Source organism: Mastomys coucha, unplaced genomic scaffold (genome assembly GCF_008632895.1).
Source record: "Mastomys coucha isolate ucsf_1 unplaced genomic scaffold, UCSF_Mcou_1 pScaffold18, whole genome shotgun sequence".
Taxonomy (NCBI): Eukaryota; Metazoa; Chordata; class Mammalia; order Rodentia; family Muridae; genus Mastomys; species Mastomys coucha.
In genome coordinates this window covers 41332276-41353329 of record NW_022196900.1, presented here as the reverse complement: position 1 = coordinate 41353329, position 21054 = coordinate 41332276, and the positions used below count along the sequence as shown (strand labels likewise).

The window sequence follows — 21054 nt, the reverse complement described above, 5'->3', positions numbered from 1 at the left end:
TATTTAAACTAAAAAAGCAAAAATAAGCCATTAATGAGGATGTTTAAATGTCTTGTGGGCTTTTGGTTTCCTTAGTAAAACACTACAACTCTGGTGTTCTCTTGTGTTGTGCTTTTGTATGTTTTTGTTTCTGAATTTTAGTATTTAGATCTCTTCTAGGAAAAAATTATAAAAACTGAATAAATTATATGATATATTCTCCCTGCACTAAGTTCTTCATGCAGGGTTTATTAAGGAATTCATAATCAACCTCTGATAAAAGGCCAATAAGCTTACCCCTGGACTTTTAAATTAATTCAATTTAAATTAAATTAATAGCATCTATGGCTATTCAAGAATATGTGGTTATGTATACTATATAACCATGACATACATCTGGGTAATGAGGAAAAACAGATGTTTGTGTGTATATTTGTAAGATCAAGCAGAGCCCTAAGACCCCAGCATTTCGTGCAGTTTTTGACTTAATATATAGAGACTGGAAATGGAGCTGACCTCCCTGGAGACATGTCTTTCCTGCGTGGTTAGGTATGCTGCTGGGATTTATAGGTGCTGGCCTTGGAGCCTGTGACCTGGGATCTGTAGGTGCTGGCCTTGGAGCCTGTGACCTGGGATCTGTAGGTGCTGGCCTTGGAGCCTGTGACCTGGGATCTGTAGGTGCTGGCCTTGGAGCCTGTGTTTGCCATTGTGGAAGCTTGTGCTTCAGAGCACAGTTTAGCCTCATGTACCAGGCTAAGCTCTGTGAGTTCCTGCCTCTGTTTACATATGAAGTCTCCCATATTGACAGCTCGGGGAATATATTATACTTATAAATTTAAATTATCCATATCTGCATTATCTGGATTACAGGCTTTTTAGTGAAATACTCATTTCAATTGAACATGGTGGCTTCCCCATCACTTGAAGGCTGCTTTAATTTTGTTTATTTGTTTGGTTTTTTTTCTTTCTTTGTTTTTTTGAGATAAGATCTCATTATGTAGCCCTACAATGTAGACACAGGCTAGCCTTTAACTTAGAGCTCTGCCTGCCATCCCTTATCCCCACTCACAGCGCTGGGGTCTGAGGCTAAAGGCCTGGGCCATGAAACCCAGGGAGTCAAGGCTTTAGCAGGAAGGTTCAGAAGTCCAGGCGAGGCAGATTTACACAGTGAATAAGAAAATAAATATAAGTAAGTAAAAGATGCATTTTAGTTTCAACATAGCTATAGCTATGTTTTTTTCTTTTTGTTGTTTTAGCTTCTAATTTAGGGGATAATGAAAAAAAATTATCCCATTTTCCTTACTGCTTCCAAAAACATGACAAAATTCAATAATACTCATTTTGCAAAATTGAATGTCAGTTGATGTCTGTTTAAATGCTCAGCATAGTTTCTATGGAAATTTTTGCTTTAAAAAAATGACCTAATAAAACAATTGGTCAAGATTCAGTAACTATGCTAAGTCCCCTGCAATAGGACTGTTATACCACATTCTCAGTCTGCCACAGGGGATAAAATTGTCAGGACTGACTAGGTCTCCGGGAAATGTAGTGTGTCCTAGGACAGGGTGAGGTTGTGTGTGTTATAAACCTTTGTGTACTTTATACACCAAATACAACTACTGGATTCCGTTGCCATAGAAAGCAGCCCCCGCACCCTACGGATCTCTGCTTTGTAGCACCCTTTGTTATATGATATTGCGTCCACATGTGGCATCTGTTTTGTGACGGTTTGAAGAAGAGCTTATGACTAAAAGCTATCTGAGGCAGTTGAAGCAGAAGGATGAGAACAACTGTAGAGCATCAGTGAAGGAATTTCTGGCTCTGAGGGATGAGAGATATGCCTTTAGCACAATAGGGACTGTGTGAAATAGACAAGGAAGCGTGCCTCAGTCTAGGAAAACTGGCAGTAATGTAGAGGAGTTTGGACTGTGAAGCACACCGGGAGTTCTCTGTTAAACTGCTATTGCAGCTGTCAGAAACATCAACATTGGCTTATCTGTATAAATCATTATCTATTAAAGTAGTGTGGTAATGATTAACCTTAAGTTTTGCATTAAATTTAAGAAATACAGGTTCTCATGTATGTATATATATATATATATACACACACACATATATATATACACACACATATATATACACACACACATATATATATATACACACACACATATATACACACACACACATACATACACACATATATACATACATATTCACACATAAAACCTTTTAATTTCTCATCTATCCCCATTTTTTGTGAAGTCAAGAATAGGCCCAGTAATTTGAGAGACTTCACTTAGAATATCAAGAAACATGGGAAAAACAGAAGAGATGTTTTAGACATTTGTCTAGAGGAAAAAAGATGTTTTACTTCAACTCATTGCACTTAAACATAACGAACAGTAGGATTATTCAGCACCTATCAGCTGCTGAAGCAGGCGTGCATCATCTGGCTTGTTGATTAGCTATTCCCTATCAGAGTGTCTGTACCACTTTCCATGAATAATGCATGGACATTTCTGTCCTATAATTTCTAGTAAACCCCAGCTAACAAGGGTGCATAGACTGTTTTTACTGATGAAAAGCAGATTTGATGATGTTTCTTTGAGGCTTGAGTGAGATGATTTTCTGCTAATTATTGTAATTAATGTAATAATCCCAAAACTTACCAATCCTTTGGTAGTTTTTGTAAGAATACAATAACTGAAATTGGAAAGCATAACCAACAGGTTTTCTAGATTGTGGGATATGGCAGCAGCTACTTTCTATCCTTTGTTCCTAATGATACAAATGATGTTAAATATGTTTATGAGAGATCACTACATCTATTCTGTGTGCTAAGAATATTTCAGAACACCAAAACTTATATTAAAGACCAGGACATAAAATAGATTATTTTGAAATCATTACCTTCATGACAAAAAAATGAGAGAACCTACATCTCATCTCACATCTAGAAGTAGATCCTAGATGGCTAAAATGTAAAACAGTTATTTGTAAAGTAGAAGAAAAATACTAGAAAGTGTCACCCTTCTTCTGTGGGAAGTGTGAATAGTTCATAAAGACCAGGATCCTCCAAATGACAAACTTGATCACATCAAGAACTTTGTCATGGTAACATATTACATATACAAACTTAGAACCCTGGGAAGCTTTCACTAGAATTCACATTCTGAAAAGAAAAAGTGAATGGTTCCTGGTAAAAGGAGCCAGAAGGTGTGAGTAGAGAGTGTTCACAGAAGATACACAGGTCTACCTATGCTAATCGTGAGGAGCACAGATGGTAAAATGCTGCCTGGTACTCTTCTTCCAGATTGTATTTCCTAGCAAATACAGAGGTTGTAAGAGTAGTTCATGGGCACCTCACTGCCTGTTTCTGTAGAGAACACTGAAGTGGATGAACAGCTATGCCACTAATGCAAGCATGGTTTGGCTATACAACATTGCATAATGTAAATAGCTGTAGTAACTAAGGTCTGCTGAGCATTTCCCATTATGTCAAACCTGTTTTCAGCTTTCTTGTCTCCCTCAAAAATCCTATATTAGGATCTATTGTTTTTCCCATAAAATAGGTGAAAGGAGCAGAGTAGAGAGGTGAGAATTGTGAACTTGGCCGAAGCTTAAGCTAATTGTGGGTCAGTACCAGAACTGAGACTTCAAGAATGACCATCCACCCTTGCCTGTCAGCAATAACTGACAGGTGAAGTGGGAGGGTGAAGTGGACTTTAAAGACTGACATCAAGATACAAGACTGTAGAGAAAAGCAAGTGAAAGTACTAAATGATGATTCTGTTTAGATTTTAAGATATTAACTTCATGTGCAAGTAATAAAAGATACTTGCATGAATATTATACAAATGAATAAAATGGGGGGATCAATATCTAACCAATCTGGACATATGTCTTGAGGAAGTAAATGAACAGAAGAGCCACATGCAAAAACCATTTATATTATTCGCTGTTCATAAGTGTTACACTTTTGTACAACATGAATTATTTATATGTGGATTGTTCTTAAGGCTTTAGCACATTAAAAGAATTGAGAGTACTGTAGATGTTGTTCCATGGTGCAGTGCTTCCATAGTGTGTAAAACATCCTGTGTTCAATCCCCAGCATCATAAGAAGACAAAAATGTAGATAAGAGGTTCTAAGGAAAACAAACTTATGCACAGCTATTTGTAAAGTGGCTATGTTGCCCCAAGGATGTGAGTGCTAAAGTATGTCCGCTGTGAGAAGAAGTGTGCAGCCGTATGGGTCTGTAGGATTTTTTTTTTATCTTCAAAGGATCCTTTATTGACCAGAGCAGGACCATGGCATTTATATATATAAAAGTTTGAAGATCTGGCAGGCAGTAATCCCTTTGTGTGCCCACCACCCCCACACTGTTTTTCCTGCCCTCTGAACATGGAAGGAGGAATGGATGCTCCACTAGGCCACAAAGCAACATTCCCCTATACAGGGAGAAAGGGGCTCTTATGTGGCCATTCCCTTCCCATCAGAAATCAACATATTTACAACGAAAACAAAATACAGAAATCAAACATTTAAATATGAAAACCCAAAGGAAATTGAGTAGAGAAACAAAAAGGAACTGGAGTTTCTTGGGAAGGGTCTCCCTTGTTCCCTGGCCCATAGGTCTGTAGGATTTTAAGCTTTCAAGGAATTTTAGAAATTTTCTAATATGTAGCTATCAAGACAGGTTCTTTGATATATAGATTGCTAATAAGAAAAAATAGATTAGAACAGTTTTTTTATGGCTCTCTGATTTACTATTATTTGTTAGAGCTTACAGAACATGAAGCTTTTTTGGTAGTAATCTGAATTGCAAGGATTTCTGTTCTTCTGTATGAATAGATATATGTTAACAATTTGCTCCTGGAGGGTTCTAGGATTCCAGTGCCATGGCTGTCCTACTTGGTCCTCTCAGTATAGAGCAGCTTCCAGCAAGTGTGATTTGGGAATATGAGTTGTTTGCTTCTCTGTGTAGCTTTTAACTTGGAGTTGTTAGTTTGTAGTTAGAACTAAATACTATATCTAAAATTATCTTGTATCTGGCATATTCTGTAAGTATAACTCAGTAGAACATGAGATACAAGAGTTATAAGAAATGCAATGAGCCAGGCAGTGGTGGCACAGGCCTTTAATCCCAGCACTTAGGAGGCAGAGGCAGGTGGATTTCTGAGTTTGAGGCCAGCCTGGTCTACAGAGTAAGTTCCAGGACAGCCAGGACTACACAGAGAAACCCTGTCTGGAAAAACCAAACCTAAAACAAAACAAAAACAAACAAACAAAAAACCACCCCCAAAACAACAAACAAACGAACAAGATAAGAAATGCAATGAAAAACACATATGAAATTAAAAATATGCATGAAAAATCATGCTCAGTGAAGAATTTATTTTCTCAATATTTTATTTATTTACATTTCAAATGGTATCCCCTTTCCTGGTTTCCCCTCTGCAAATCCCCTATCCCATCCTCTTTGCCCTGCTTCTATGAGGGTGCTCCCCCTCCCACCCATCCACTCCCACCTCACTGCCATTGTATATTCCTCTATACTGGGGCATCAAGCCTTCATAGGACCAAGGGCCTCCCCTCCCATTGATGCCAGATAAGGCTCCTTCAGCTTCTTCATTGAGTCCTTCCCCTAACTCCTCCATTGGGGTCCCTGTGCTCATTCCAGTGGTTGGCTTCGAGCATTCTGTATTGATCAGGATCCAGTAGAGTCTCTCAGGAGACAGCTGTATCAGACTCCTGTCAGCAAGCACTTCTTGGCATCAGCAATAGTGTCTCAGTTTGGTGTCTGCTTGTAGGATGGATCCCCAGGTGAGGAAGTCTCTGGATGACCTTTCCCTCGGTCTATGCTCCACTCTTTGTCCGTGTATTTCCTTTAGACAGGAGCAATTAAAAAAAAGAGGGGAAGAATCAGGTATGGGAGGAGATGGAGGAGATGTACAGAGGATCAGGAAATTGAACAAAGGTGTGTAACAATGAGGAATGGGAAACTGGGGGTAGCAACCAGAAAGTCCCAGATGCCTGGAAAGCAAGAGCCTCCCAGTACCACACAGAGATGACATTAGCTGAAATACTTCACAAAGGGGAGAGAGAACCTGTTGAGACCATATCTAGAGGTTAGGCATGGCCCCCCGATTGAGGGGAGAATTTATGTCTTAGAGGCTTCAAAAATAACAAATAAGTGGGTGTTTTTTTTTAATTTTTCAGTAAATAGTAATCCACTAAAATGTGGCATATAATAAATTGATATTACTTTAAGTCTCAGTTTTGACTTGTGGCCTTGTCTGTTCATCATTAGGATGTAACCAACAGTTCTGACTTAGTGCTTGGTCTGCATTTGTCCCTGGAAGAACTCTACACGCAGAGCCTCCTTCAGAGACAGCATGCTGGCTCTCCTTCCACAGACATGAGCCCAGCAGCCACCTCTGGCTTCCCCATCAGTGACTACACAACTGCAAATGCTGTTGAACAAAAATATGAATGTTCAAACCCAGTCGCATGGACTCCCTCGCAGTTACCAAGTGGCCTAAGTACCACAGAACTTGCTCCTGCACTGCCTGCTGTAGCTCAGAAGGTACCATCCTGTGGCTAGCACCTGGCATCCTGACTAGGGAGATGTTGGGAGGGGAGAGAGAGGCTTTCCATCCTGAGGCCCTCCTCCTGTGATTGAGAGGTGACCTATGAACTTGATTGATTGTGGGTTCTTGCTAAAGCACAACGCAGGAGGGAGCATGTGTAATGTTGAAATGATTGCTCCAAAGTCTCATTTTCTTCCATGTGACTTTCTCTTTCCTTTCTTTCTTCCGGGGTCCTAAGTATTTAACTGAACAGAGCTCTCTGGCGTCTGATGCTGAGCCTGTCACCTTGCCGAGAATGTCCCAGGAAGCATTTGAGAGGACCGTTACTATTGCAAAAGGCAGCTCCAGTCTAGGTAAGTTCCCCACCTTCCACACAGCACTGTTCTTCAGTCCTGGAGAGGACTGTGGGCTTCACCTTCCACACAGTGTTGGTCCTTAGTGTGTGAGAGGACAGAGAATTTCAACACCATTTTTACCTGCAGAGAAAAGATGCTAGAAATGTTTTTCTTGTTTCTTTCATGCATACTGTTTTTTTTTTCTGAAGTGGGAACAGGTTTATTTATTTCATACCAGCTTACATCCCTTGTTCTCTTATTTCTAGGTTTTCAAAAACCTCATTTACATTCAAGTAAAAGTTATATGAATTGTCTGTGTGTGTAAAGCAGCAAATCAGAAAAGGAATTCTTAGAAAATGAGAAGTTGGCAATTGGAATTCTAAGTTCTTTTGGGAAAGTAAATTACTACTTTCTTTGAATATGGCTAGTTATGTGAAAGTCAGATTGTATTTACTCTCTCATTCACTGGAGGTGTTAGGAAGAGTAACACCTGCCAGGTGTGCCACTACCGAAACTTAAATGCAGGTTTTTATAGTCTGCATTTGTCCCTGAAAGAACTCTACACACAGAACCCCTGCAGAGATAGTCCTCTGCCATTCATAACAGGCTTTGGCTGGTTCATAATCACAAACCACTTTCTGAAGAGGGAGCCCTGATGGCAGTAGGTACGACCTCTGGGACAGAGTCATAACGGTTCCACACTGAGAGAGGCAGCCTCTCTGCTGCTCTGGACTGGTGGAAGATGACCCAGTAGAGCTTCAGAATGCCCAAATGTAGCCCAATTGTCAGCTCATATCAAAGACTGTCTTCCTGCAGTGACCAGCCGATAAACACCCTTTACACTAGTATCCTGGCCCTTACCTGGTTTCTTGTTTAACTTGAGACTTGGAAGAGACATTCCCAGAACCTCAGACTCACCTACATACTGTTCTGTTTGGTGGTGGCTGGATACCTACCATACCGGCCAAAAGGAGATTTGTAAGCTAGGATGTTGTGGTGGTTTGAGTAGGCTTAGTTCTTGGGAAGCAGCATTATTAGGAGATGTGGCCTTGGCACAGGTGTAGCCTTGTTTGAGGGAGTGTGTCACTGTGGGGGTGAGCTTGGATGTCAAGCTCCATTCAGGACAGAAGAGAGTGCCTTCCCCTGCATCTTTTCCTCGGTGCCTTGGAATCAATATGTAGAACTCTTGGCTCCTCCAGAACCATGTTAGCATGTATCTCACCAAGATGATAAAGGAGTACATTTCTGAAACTATAAGCCAGCCCCAATTAAATGTTGTCCTTTGTAAGAGTTGCCCTAGTCATTGTGTCTCTGTACAGTTATAAAACCCGAAGAGAGACCTGTACTGTTGTAACTGCATAAAATTGTATATTAAAAGAAGAAAAAATATTTCATAAGTCACATAATTCTATTTATCTTAGCCAAAAATATATTTATATTAAATAGCTGTGTAAACCAAATATCAAGCATATTATATTATATATAAATATAATCAATATTTATATTCAGTAGTTATTTGAATTACATATGCAATAAAATATGTTTATTAAATTCACTAATCTGAAGACAAGTTTTGTAGCCATCTCTGCAGCTCCAAGTGCTGCCCAGCAGTGTCCGTGCAGCTGCCCAGTGGAGCTCCTGGAACCCAGGTTGTTCTGTGTTCGCTTTGTCCAGAGTTAGTAAGGATTCTCAGGAAGTACTATGCCTCCTATTTTGGGATTCGACAAATGTAAGATTCTCCATTTGTGCAGCAGATTCAGATGCTGCTGTGTATTGTGGGTCTGTGAGGAGGGATAATGGGATGTATGTAGCATGTTGACTTTTACAGAGATGTTCAAGGCTGTTCATTGTCAGAAAACTCACAACATAATGTTTGTAGAACCTCATTTAGAAAACTCTATGGGACACCGGGTGTTGGTGGTTGCACGCCTTTACTCCCAGCACTTGGGAGGCAGAGACAGCCGGATTTCTGAGTTGGAGGCCAGCCTGGTCTACAGAGTGAGTTGCAGTACTGCCAGGGCTATAAGAGAAATCCTGTCTCCAAAAACCAAAAGAAAGAAAGAAAGAAAGAAAGAAAGAAAGAAAGAAAGAAAGAAAGAAAGAAAGAAAGAAAGAAAGAAAGAAAGCAAGCAAGCAAGCAAGCAAGCTCTATAGAAATGTAGGAATGTATCTACTCCAGCACCAAGCAGTTGCTGTTCTCTTATCTGGGGCTCATTGCACAGACACATCATAGTATACATTCTTCCTGCTCAGAGAGGGAATGATCTCTCCCTGTTAACCTTCAGTGTTCTGTGGATGAGTAGCATAGCAGGTGTAATGTTTCAGTGCTTTTAGAATATCTGTTGAGCAGGGGCAGAGGGCAGGGAACAGAGTTTTTTTTATTATTATCATTTTTATTTTATTTTTCTTTTTTTTCAGATGGGAAACTAGGAAAGGAGATATCATATGACATGTAAATAAAGAAAATATCTAATAAAAAATAAAAATGTACAAGCAAAAAAGATTAATACATCTTTGAAATATAATACAATAAATGTTTTCTGAAAAATCAGAATGGATAAATAGACAGATAGAAATCAAAATGGGGTCTAGGAGGAGTAAGAGATGGAGCTTGAAGAGTGTATTTGACCAAAATATGTTGTATACACGTATGAAATTCTCAAAGAATGAATAAAAATGAAAACTCAAAAAATAAAATAAAATAAAAGAATGTCATACAGCAATTGGCCTCCTCTCTTAGGCTTATGCCTTTGCTCTAGTTACTACAAGTAAGTGGGATCATATAGTACTTAAAGTTTTGCAACTATTTCATATAGCAGAATGCCTTTAAATCTCATGTAGCTTACATCAGAAATTTCCTTCTTTTTTTAGACTAAATAGTATTCCGTTGTAAGTGGACATTACCTTTTCTTATCCGCTGATGGACATGTGAAGTGCTTTCATGCAAGCATTTAAGTTTTGATTTAGTTAAGATCTTGTTAAAAACAGTAAGGGTTAAAGTATTCTTTATCATACCTTCTAATTCATTAAAACTTCAATAGCTTGATTTTAATATTAAAACATAAGGTAGCCCTTAACTATGTGAAAGCAACATTGATGGAAGAGACCACAGCATATTACCTTTTGGCTTGTTCCACAGTTTCAGAGTGTAAGTGCCTTTCAGTTGTGCTAGAATTTTTTTATTTCATTATTACGGATTTTGCTTCATTTTGAGAATTAGTCTACATACCTATTGTATTTTTATAAACTTAGGCTCTGGTTGTTGGATACTTTTGTATTCGGCAAGGTTCCTCATACAGGTGTGTTGTTCATCCTGAAACCTGTGGGCCACACTTGGCTTCATGCAGCTGAAAACAGATATGATTACAGCCCAGTGCAAAAGTGTAAAGTTCCTTCAACACTGTGAGGTGTTCCACGGCAGCTTTTTAACTTGAAGGTTTAGTTCTTCTTGAGTGTGAACTTTGTAGATGATGTCATAATATAAAGATTTTGAATATGCCTCCCAGCTTTTCAGAGATAACATCTATCATGTTGAGAACACTTCTCTTAATATTTCATTTAACTGAGATATTCAGTGTTCAGATTTCTACACGTAAGGAAACCTTGAAAAAGGCTATTTAAAGAAAATCTGTTATCATAAATATTAAATTAATTCAGTATGTATAACTTAAGATCTAGTGTGGAAAGGTGTTTTCACTCTAACCTAAAGCAACAAGAAACATGAGAATAATATAAGAAATCTCACTCTTCTGTTCAGTGTACAGTCATCATTTGCTCAGGTTCACAGTCTGTCCTCAGCCTGTCTGAGGTTGGCCGTCTTTCTTTTCTGAGACAACAGAAATATATCAGTAATAAATGAAAGTTCCTATAAAGGCTCTCACCACCAATTAATTTCGCTTTCATGAAACAAATTTTGCTGTTGCATTTTTTGATATTGTTGTTTGGAGACAGTGTCTCAGTATGTTTCTTATGCTGCCCTCAAATACATGGTTGGAATTGCAAGAATGTGCCACCATGCCCAGCAGGGTTGTTCTTTAACCTTTTAAGAGTTTACAGTGTGTGTGTGTGTGTGTGTGTGTGTGTGTGTGTGTGTGTGTTTATATGTTTATGTGTGTGTTCTAGTCTTGATTTTTGGTGGATCATAAGTTGATTTTCTAACTTTGTTGTATTTGGGCTTTAAGTAAAGAAGCGAACATTGTAATGGACTGAAAATGAAAGGAAGATGCTGTATCACCTTCATTGGCAATGTATTATTGAAACATAGATTCATCAATTTGTCTAGTAATACTCAGCCATTAAGACCTAGAGTCAGGACTCTCAGGTCTTCCTGTTTCTAGCTCTTACAAACAGGGTTTTCAGAAAAACAGCATTATGACTGCTGCAGTAAAATTCTGCATTGGGTTAAACCAAAGCAATGTTCTTTGGTTTGAATATAGGTACATTGCAAATGTATCTTATTTGGCGTTTTTGGGGACAGGATATTGCTTGTAATTCAGGCTGTCCTGGAACTGCACAGACTGGTCTCAGATCTGCAGCCCTCTTCCCTTCTTAGTCTTTCATGTACTGAGACAACAGGCATAAGTCACCACTCCTAGCATTGTCTCTCATCTGTCTGTCTGTCTGTCTTTTGTATTATATTTATTTTGTAATTCAATAGACATTTCTTTCTTGTTACCTTTTCCATTATTATGTCACACATGTACACAGTGAACTAGGACCCCTATCCGTCTGTCATTTCTTCCCTTGCATGCCCTTCACCATGTCTCCTTTCCAGTGCATGCTGCTGCCATTGCTGCTGACACCTCCTCTTCTTCCTCTCTTACTGAGTTCAGTTAGTGCTGCCAATATGTGCACAGGTGTAGGGTTATCCACTAAAACATGAGGAACCTACCAGTGGGAACACCAGCAAAGAGGAATTGTGCTCATTTCCCTGCTGCTGACAATTGCCAGCAGCTCCTCATTAAGAGGTAAGGCCATGTGAAGAGCACCCCCTTCTATCCCAGGATATTGGCTAGCTGGCTGGATTTGTGCAGGTAGCCACAACTGCTGTGAGCTTACACGTGACATGTCATGGCATGTCCATAAGACAGCATTTCATGGCGCTCCTCTGTAGCTTTCAGCTCTTATATTATTTCTGCCTCCTCTTCTGCCAACTCAGAGACTGGGTGGGGGGAGGGGGTGACAGAGATGCTGAACACTTGAATCTCTTTCTCATCACTTAACCAATTAAGCATCTCTGAATTAACTGCTGCCCCCTTGCAAAAAAAAAAGAAGTTTCTCTGACAAAGATGGAGAATAGCCCAGGTCTGAGCATTAATCTAAATATTATGAAGGCAATTTAAAGTCATTACCTTTGAGGAAAATAACAATAGAGGTTCTTTCCCAGGCCCATGACTTCCCGAGCTTTAGGCTTCTGGCCAGGTTTACAGTACCACTCCCCTTACCCCCAAATCATGCCACAACTATACCAGTGGGCATATTGTTGACAGGTTAGTATTGTAGCATGAAGAGTCTGCTGCTGGTATTATGAAAGCTTGCCAGCCCACAAATATTAGTGAGTTTGATATTGTTTTCTCTGTGTCCTTCATCTGAAGTGTGTGTTGTCTTCACCAATAGGGTCTTATATGTAATTATGTTGGGTAACCAAGGTCAATGTCAATAGCTTATGCTATTTTAGAAACCTCTGGGGTCTATCTGATGAGTACCTGGTAGAAAGGTATCTCATTACTTGCACTGTATTTACCTTTAATATGCATATCTTCTGATACATGTCCTGTCCACTCATGCAAGGCAATCCTTTAGAACTATATTTTTGTTATATTTTGAATTAGCTTTCTATCTAGTGAGCTTCTGTAAGACCTGCTGACTCCTGTGGTTTGGCTAAATCCACATACTACCAGCTTTGTGGCTTTGAATCTAGTAGTGCTTCTTTTAGGAAATTTGGTGTATATATGTTTAGAACTATAATGTCTTTTTGATGGGTTGTTGTTCTGATCATGAAGTAACCTTCCTTATCTCTTCTGACTAGTTTTGTTTTGAATTCTATTTATCAGATATTAAAATAATTAACACCTGCTTGCTTCTGGGTTATATTTGTTAGGAATAACTTTTTCCATCTTTTTATTCAAAGGTGATATAAATATTTAGAGTTAAGCTATATTTTTGAAGGCAGAAGAAAACTAAATTCTGCTCTATTTTCTAATCTAATCCAATAATCTGTGCTTTTGTTACTGGGAGAATTGAGACTATTAGTGTTTAGAGTATTATTGAAAGAACTATTTCAATGACCATCTGTTCTGGGGCATTTACTTAGCTCTCTTTTTATCAACTGTCCAGGTATTGTTTATTTATTCCTTTTGACATCTTTGATGGTTATCCTCTTAAGATGGAAATTTTCCTTCCGGCATCCCCAGTAGAGCTGTGTTCATGTTCTTAAATTCCTTTGTGTATTTTTATCATGGAAAGTTTTTATTTCTCTTTCAATCTTAATAGGTAGTTTTTCTGAGTATAATGGTCTGTGCTGGCAATAGTCTTGCAGAGCTTGAAATACATATTTTCAGGTCCTTCTAGCTTTAAATATTCCTTTCAGATGATCTGGTATTATCCTGTTATGCCTGTGTTTGTAAATCACTTGACCCTTCTCTCTTGCAGTTTTCAGTACCCTCTGTTGTCTGTTTCTAGAATTTTAACTATCAGACACTGGATTGCTCATATCCAGGCCTGCCTGTGGTATTGTGATACAAATTTACTAGAAACATTCACAAAATTGTTTTAAAAATATATAATTTGGTATAGGTGATACTCATATTTAGATAGATAATAAAATAATAATGTAGTATAGTGAATAATGCTAAAAATAAAATAATGAATTTTTTACTTTTGTCAAAGTTTATGTATAAAAAACTCATTATGGTGTGATTTATACCTGTAATCAAAATGCTTGGAAGGCAGAAGCAGGAGAATTGCAGCAAATTCAAGGTTAGCTTATAAAGAGGATTCTGTATAGAAAGTTTGGCTACTCAGGATTGTAAAGTGATACCCTGTCTCAACACAACACAAAACAAAACAAAACAAAACAAAAGCCAAGCAGCTGGTGGTACCTGTCTTTAATCCTACCATTTCAGAGACAGAGGCAGCAGGATCTCTGAGTTCTATGCCAGCTTTGTCTACAGGCCAGTTTCCAGGACAGCCAGGGCTACATAGAAAAATCCTGTCTAGAAAATAACAAGAACAACAACAAGTACCAGATGTTGTGGCTCTTGCCTTTAATCTCATCACGCTAATCCCAGGACTTGATCTGAGTTTAAAGCCGTTTATTCTGCTCAGTGATTTTGAGGCTTGCCATAGCTGCATAGTGAATCGTCTTGAAATAGCAATAACAGTAACAAAGAAAAAAAACAAAAATAAAAACACAACAACAATAAAAATAAAACCACAACAAGAGAAAAAATGAGCAAGAAAAACTTGATAGCTTTTTATCTCTTCCTGTTGTGTTTATTCATATAATCTTGTTGGGAATGAAAATATTACACTGCCCCTAGAAGCATTGCAGGTGTGGCTGCTGTGTCCCATGGGCATTTGTAGGTAGCAGAGAGGAGAGAGGCTGTGTCTACACTCAGTGTTCTGACCTATGAACATCTGAGTGATTAGGAGTCTAACATTCTCTGAAAAAAGCAAGCCTGAGATGACCTCCAGTCCTGAGCTATGCAGGCCCAGACTGGCTCCCAGGACAGGGAGAAGCCAGAGCTTAGAAGAACTCTGCCTGGGACCACGAGTGGGATTAGGGGTACATGGTGTGAAATTCACAAAGAAAACCAATAAAAAGGTTTTTTGTTTTGTTTTGTTTTTTTACGTTACAAATTTGCTTAAGTGAATTGTGCTGTATTGAAAATTTTAAATATAAGTTTACAAGTTTATTGTGTAAATAGGATGTGGATAAGCTGCTAAGGTAACAGTAAGTCAGACATCTTATATTGAATGACTGCTTTGGAGAAAGTGATGCCAAAACTTAAGAATGTATAAGTTGTGTTAGAGCATACTGCAGGTGGAGTATCAAGTCAAGTGAAAAGGGAAGACTGACAATGTGTTAATGAAAGAAGGCAGCAGTAGCTGGAACTAGGAGGATGTGATAAAAAAAGAAGGGACCTAAGTTTCATGGAGGGCAGGGCTACTATGTTCTCTGTACTGTCCCTGAGAGATATGGTGTATGTTAGAAAAGTCTTGAGGGTTTCATGCAACGGTCACATAGGATATGATTTGTCTTGTTTGAATTGCCTTTCTACTGAGTATAGTGAATTACAGGGCTCAATATCAGAAGGCAAACGAACAGTTACAGGGCTGCAAAATTATAAGCAAAGGATGCTGTGGGCTTGGTCCAGGATTCATTTAGAAGTGGAGCAAAGCAAGTAGATTAAAAGTAATATTTAAAGATAGAAATGACGGGTCTTGGGAATGTGTTAAATCTAGGGGAGACGTGTCAGGTAGTAGCCAAAATAATTTCAGGACTGGGGAGATGTTCAACTGGTGAAACACTGAAACACTGACCAATCAAGTGTGTGTGGGACTCAGTTGAGATCATCAGAAGCTATATTAAAAGCCAGATTGGGTGGTACACAGTTTCATCCCAGCTATGATGAGATGGGAGATGGAAATGAGCAGGCCCCTGAAGCTTATAGCCAGATAGCCTATTTCCAGACCAATGAGCAACCTGTATCAATCAAAATGTACAAGATGCCTGAGGAACATCACTCAAAGTTGTCCTCTAATGACCACACACACTTGTACAGACATGCACCCACAGTTACAGCTTTGTGAACGAAGGAGGATAGTATGATAGGATGGCAATGCCTTTTTATCAAGAAGGGGAATACTGTTGAAATGAGAGGAAGTGAAAAACTAAAAGTTATGTTGCATTGTAATGATAAAGATTCCATCTTTGTCTGATATGAAATCCAAGGAACTTGTAAAGAAGGTATCAGATGCTCATATTGGGAACTGATTAGAGCTGAGAAACAGAAACCGTAATAGGTGAGAATTACTCGTCTATTGATTTGAGTCAGTGAACAACATTCAAGTGCACTATGTGCTCTGCTCTGGGAGTCAAGACTTTAGCACACACTGCAGGCTGTTAGGAGTTCTGTTCTCTGCACCTTGTATCTTAAGCAACCAGTGTAAGATTTAGCACACAGCAGCCATCTGCTGTATAGATAGAGATGAATGAGGCGGCTAGACATGAAGTAGTAACTGCCATCCTAGGCTATTCTTTTGGAGTCCTGCTAATTTGCTACACATGTAAGACATGAACTGCTGTTAGAAAGCTACTCTGATTGTATTTTCTTTTTTAAAAAAAGATTTATTTTTATTTTATATGAATTGGTGTTTTTGCCTGCACGTATATCTGTATGAGGCTGTCAGATCTTGGAGTTAGACAGTTGTGAGATGCCATGTTGGTGCTGAGAATTAAACCTGGGTCCTCAGGAAAAACAACTAGTGCTCTTAACTACTGAGCTCTTTCTCCAGCCTTATATAGTGTTTTAAGAGAGCTTATATCTTGAAAGGTGGACCATGTCAAATGGTCTAAATTATATTTATTTTATAGTGTTAAGTGTTTTAATCTGTTGTGTATTAAATATGGAATATTTTACCTTTATATAATTTGACAAACATCTTAAATCTCTTAAAAGAATTTTATTGTGGGCCAGCAAGATGACTCAGTATGTAAAACTGCCTACCCTGCAAGCTTGATGACCTAAGTTCAGTCTCCAGAAGCCATGCTGGAGAAAGAGAAATGAACAAAACTTTGGTCTTCTAGAGTCCACACATGTGCTGTGGCATATTCGCGCATATACCACACAGGCACAACTATGATGGACAATAAACGTACAATATTTCCTTAGGAAGACTACTTAGTAACTAAAAGCATGATTCCCCTTTTCTTCAAATCTAAAAGTAAATGTTGAGCTCCAGAGGGTTTGAAAATCCTGTCTATGGTCTTTGTCCCTTTGTTCCCATAGGCATGACAGTAAGTGCTAATAAAGACGGCCTGGGAGTGATTGTGCGAAGCATCATTCATGGAGGTGCCATTAGTCGGGATGGCCGGATTGCTGTTGGTGACTGCATTTTGTCCATTAATGAAGAATCCACCATCAGTCTAACCAATGCCCAGGCACGAGCCATGCTAAGAAGGCACTCTCTAATTGGACCTGACATAAAGTAAGTGACATCTGGACCAGTTTGTCCTAGGAAACTCATGTATTTTATCCATTAATAAGGATATTTTTCTTATTAATGAATACATACTTCTATAGGATGTACAGGATTATCTTTCCCACATAAGTTATTCCATGATTTATTTCTGATTAGTTCTTGACTCTTGATACAGCTTTTGACACTTGAATTTTGCTAAGAGTATGTTGTCATGTTTGATTTTGTATTTCTGGTGCGTTCCTAAGAACCCTGGCTGTGAGAGACATCCTGTGTTTCAGATATCTCATAATCTCACATATCTCATGGTGGCTACAGCCCTTAGTATAAAGAAGCGTGTACCTCTATATGAATCCTAGAACCACAGGAGTTCTCAGAAGTGCCAGGTGTGATGAAGGTTAAAGAGTACAAGGCCTGCCCGAACTACACTTACCTTTCCTGAGCTCCCTTGGCCCATGGAGCTCTGATCTCTGCTAATTTCTGCTTATAGACCCAGTAGCTTATTTTCCTAGGAAGTGCTTGAATTTTCCTACAAGTCTATAATGTTCCTAAAACACATCTCTCTGACACACACACAGACACACACACACAATATATCTATATCTATTTCTATATACCTATTTCTGTATCTATATCTATATCTATATCTCTATATGAGCCAACATAAAATGTAGCTCAGGCTTTTATCTCACTCACCAATGTGGATATCCCCTCTGATATTCATCATTGATTATTTGGGCTTATTGTAGAAGAGATCAAAGCATAAATCAGAGCTCAGGAATACTGCTTGCCTTAAATTGGTAGTGATTACTAGTTTTTCTGTAATATTTTGCAAATGGCATTCTTTTGTAGCATATACACTTACAGCATTCTGACCACACGGTTTCTGTTCTGCCATTCATAACAGTAAGCGAGTCCATTGTGAGCGACTCCGGCTGTTGGACAGAGGGGCTGTTGTTCAGGCAGAACCTTCATGCACATCATTGTAGTCCACATGCCATTTGGACTCTGTAGTAGAGCAGATCTTCAGATAATATACACATTTTTTAATTATCTTTTAATAAGAGTACAGGGGAGCATCATTGTAAAACTTACTCCTTGTGCTACACAAATGGAACAGCTTTTCAGTTCATTTCTTCTTGCTGTGGCCAGCCTTCCTTTTGCCTAAAGGTAAATGATACAGATCACATGGAAATGGATCTGTTGCAGGATATTTAGCTTACATGATTGGGTGTGGTATGAAATACAGATGGGCTGGTGATTGAACATTTAGTTGTTGTTTAGTGCTGTTCCTATTGGGCACTTGAAGCATCAGCATCCATACACCATCCCCACCAGTGATTGTAGACATTAGCAGTATCTCCAAAGTGTAGGTCCTGCATCGAGTTAATTTCAGAGAAGGTTTGAGTGGATTTAAAGTCAGAAATCTCTTCTTATATTTCTTAATGATTTGTATTGGGTCTCTGCTTTTCCCTTGAACTTGTCAATCAAACTAGAAACCCCAAATCCCTAGAGATGATCAATTGTCTCATAACTCTGAAAGATAACTAGAGAGCTAATTTCCTAAGCATAGCCATCCCATCTCCGAAGTCAAAGCACACTGTGACATTCACATGTAAAATGGGGAAGAAAAATTTGCCTTCTTCTGAAATTGACTAGTCAGTTTTACACACACACACACACACACACACACACACACACACACACACACACACCAGTCTTTCTCTAATTAGTGACTGACACTCTAGTCAGTGTTCTTCACACACATATTAGTCTGTCTTACGTGCACACACATGCACACACACACACAGATACTACAATCAGTATTCCTCACAAACTAGTCAGTCTTTCTCACACACATACATCACACACACACACATACTCACACACATACAATCAGTATTCCTCTCACACACATTAGTTTGTCTCTCTCATATACATACAAAGGCAGTATTCTTTACCCATTAGTCAGTCTTACACATACACATATCAGTCTTTTGTATACACATACTAGTCAGTCTTTCTCACCCATACAGGTATTTCATACAGATATAATAGTCATTATGCACATGAGAGTCAGTCTTTTACACACACACACACACGCACACACACATACACACACACATACACACACACACACACACACACACACACACACACACACACACACATATATAGACACTCACCAGCATATATATATAAAGCACCAGTTTTTCTTAAAGGCCCACTAACGCTGATTCAGATATCTGTAAATGGACTTACTAAGAAAATGGTTGACATTAAGTTTATTCTCCCACATTCTTTTTACAAAGCATAACACTTTATATAAATCACAGTTATGGCTTGGCTCTAAGTTCTGCCCAACCACTTTTCCTATATTTGCTTATTAATGGGGAGTGCTGGAAACTATTAAAAAAAAAATCCTCACAGATTCTGACTCAGCTACACAACTGATTGGCCATCGAGAAAGGCTTGCTTGTTGAGACGATATGTGTGCTCCTTTCCCTGCCATTCGGGATAGAAAACTGTGAAGTTTGTGTGCATTCATGCATGCCTAAGGGATGGATTGAGTTTGCAGAGTTCAAGAAAGCCAGTTAAGTTCCAGGCCTCCTGGTTTCCTGTGCAAAGCCAGATGTGAAGCCTCAACAGAATGCACTCTGTTCCCTTTCACTGTACCTTGCCAGGAGCTAGTACACATTACTGTAATAATAGCCAGGGTTTTGTGCTTAGCAGCAGCTGCTTATAACATCTGCCAGATAATTACTGAGCTGAATCAGAATTCACCTGCCTTAACCCAACGTGTGGGATGAATTCCTGATCAAGGAATAAAAGATTGATTGCAGTTACATTTTTCCATGCTTGTTAATAATCACCGCTATAGACACCAGGAAAGAGCAGATGCTATTCTGGGGGAGGTGTAGATGAGAGGGAGGTGGAAAGGGGAAAAATATCCAGGAGCACCCACTTTTAACTACATATGTATGCGTCTCACATTCAGCACAAGACATTGACATTTGTTAACACCATTGTAAAAAGACGCCGCGGCGTATGCTTCACATTCTAGATTCTCTGCAGCACCTGCTGACGATCGAGCCCCCTTTTATGTGTGAGTATTGGTGACTCAAAAGCTCATTATGGTTGTGTGTTACAACTTGTCTGTGAAAACCATTTCATGCTTTTGTAACATCCCAGATCCAGATTAGATTCAGTGTGTACAGTTTGGCTGTTTTCTTCATTTATAAGAATGTCATTTCCAGCAGAGCTATGCAGTTGCTGCATTTTCTCATTGCAATGATGGTTGTGAACTCATTTGGAAATCCTTTTTTGCCAGCCACTAAGCTTTCAGGCTCCTTTTTGAGGCTGATCCTATGTGCATGGTCAGGAGTGGCCCCTGGATTAGCAGCTGTTATCACATGTGGGCATCACTAAAGCCACTCTCTTTTCTTCCACCCCATGTGTAACCAGAGGTTCGATTACATAGAAGGTTTTGATGCCGTTCCCATATAATCTGCTTCCCTGTGTTTCTGCAGCTTGTCATTCAGCTTTACCGTTTTCTGCCTCATATGGAGGTTTTATGGGCTGTGTGATTGGCCATGTGCTGGAACTGCTCTGCATGTATTGTTGCATTGTGGGATACCTCTTCTGATGACTACTGTCAATGTTGGTTGGGACAAATGACCATGGAAGCAGCTTTCTTTGTTCTTTCCCCTGGCCAACAAAACATCAAACAAATATTTATAAATCCCTCATTTATTATCCTCTGATAGGAACAAATCAGCAAATACAGACAACTCATGAATCCCGCTTGGGGTTTCAAGATAGCTAATAAACAAAACAGGCGAGGCTTATTATTAGTATTATTGCATCCTGTCATACTTGGCCCACACATTTTCTCTTGGCTTTAACTCAAGGGTTTATTTATATGAGTTCTCTCAAATTT

The 21054-nt window shown here is 39.0% G+C and overlaps 1 protein-coding gene and 1 non-coding gene across 8 annotated transcripts in view; both read left to right on the top strand.

The window, feature by feature from the left end:
* Mpdz (multiple PDZ domain crumbs cell polarity complex component) overlaps positions 1-21054 on the top strand; it is a 157290-nt gene that overhangs the window by 81311 nt on the left and 54925 nt on the right. For 4 of the 7 annotated variants that reach the window (XM_031377742.1, XM_031377740.1, XM_031377736.1 and 1 more), the window contains exons 20-23: positions 6297-6572; positions 6815-6929; positions 16925-17123; positions 20179-20220. In XM_031377742.1, the coding sequence (XP_031233602.1) occupies positions 6297-6572; positions 6815-6929; positions 16925-17123; positions 20179-20220 (632 nt within the window). The remainder of the gene's footprint in view (positions 1-6296; positions 6573-6814; positions 6930-16924; positions 17124-20178; positions 20221-21054) is intronic. The other 3 variants (XM_031377738.1, XM_031377739.1, XM_031377741.1) reach the window with 1 other exon arrangement.
* On the top strand, positions 14442-14573 carry LOC116097301. Its single transcript, XR_004121344.1, has one exon. It is a non-coding gene; the product is annotated as a small nucleolar RNA SNORA17 (small nucleolar RNA).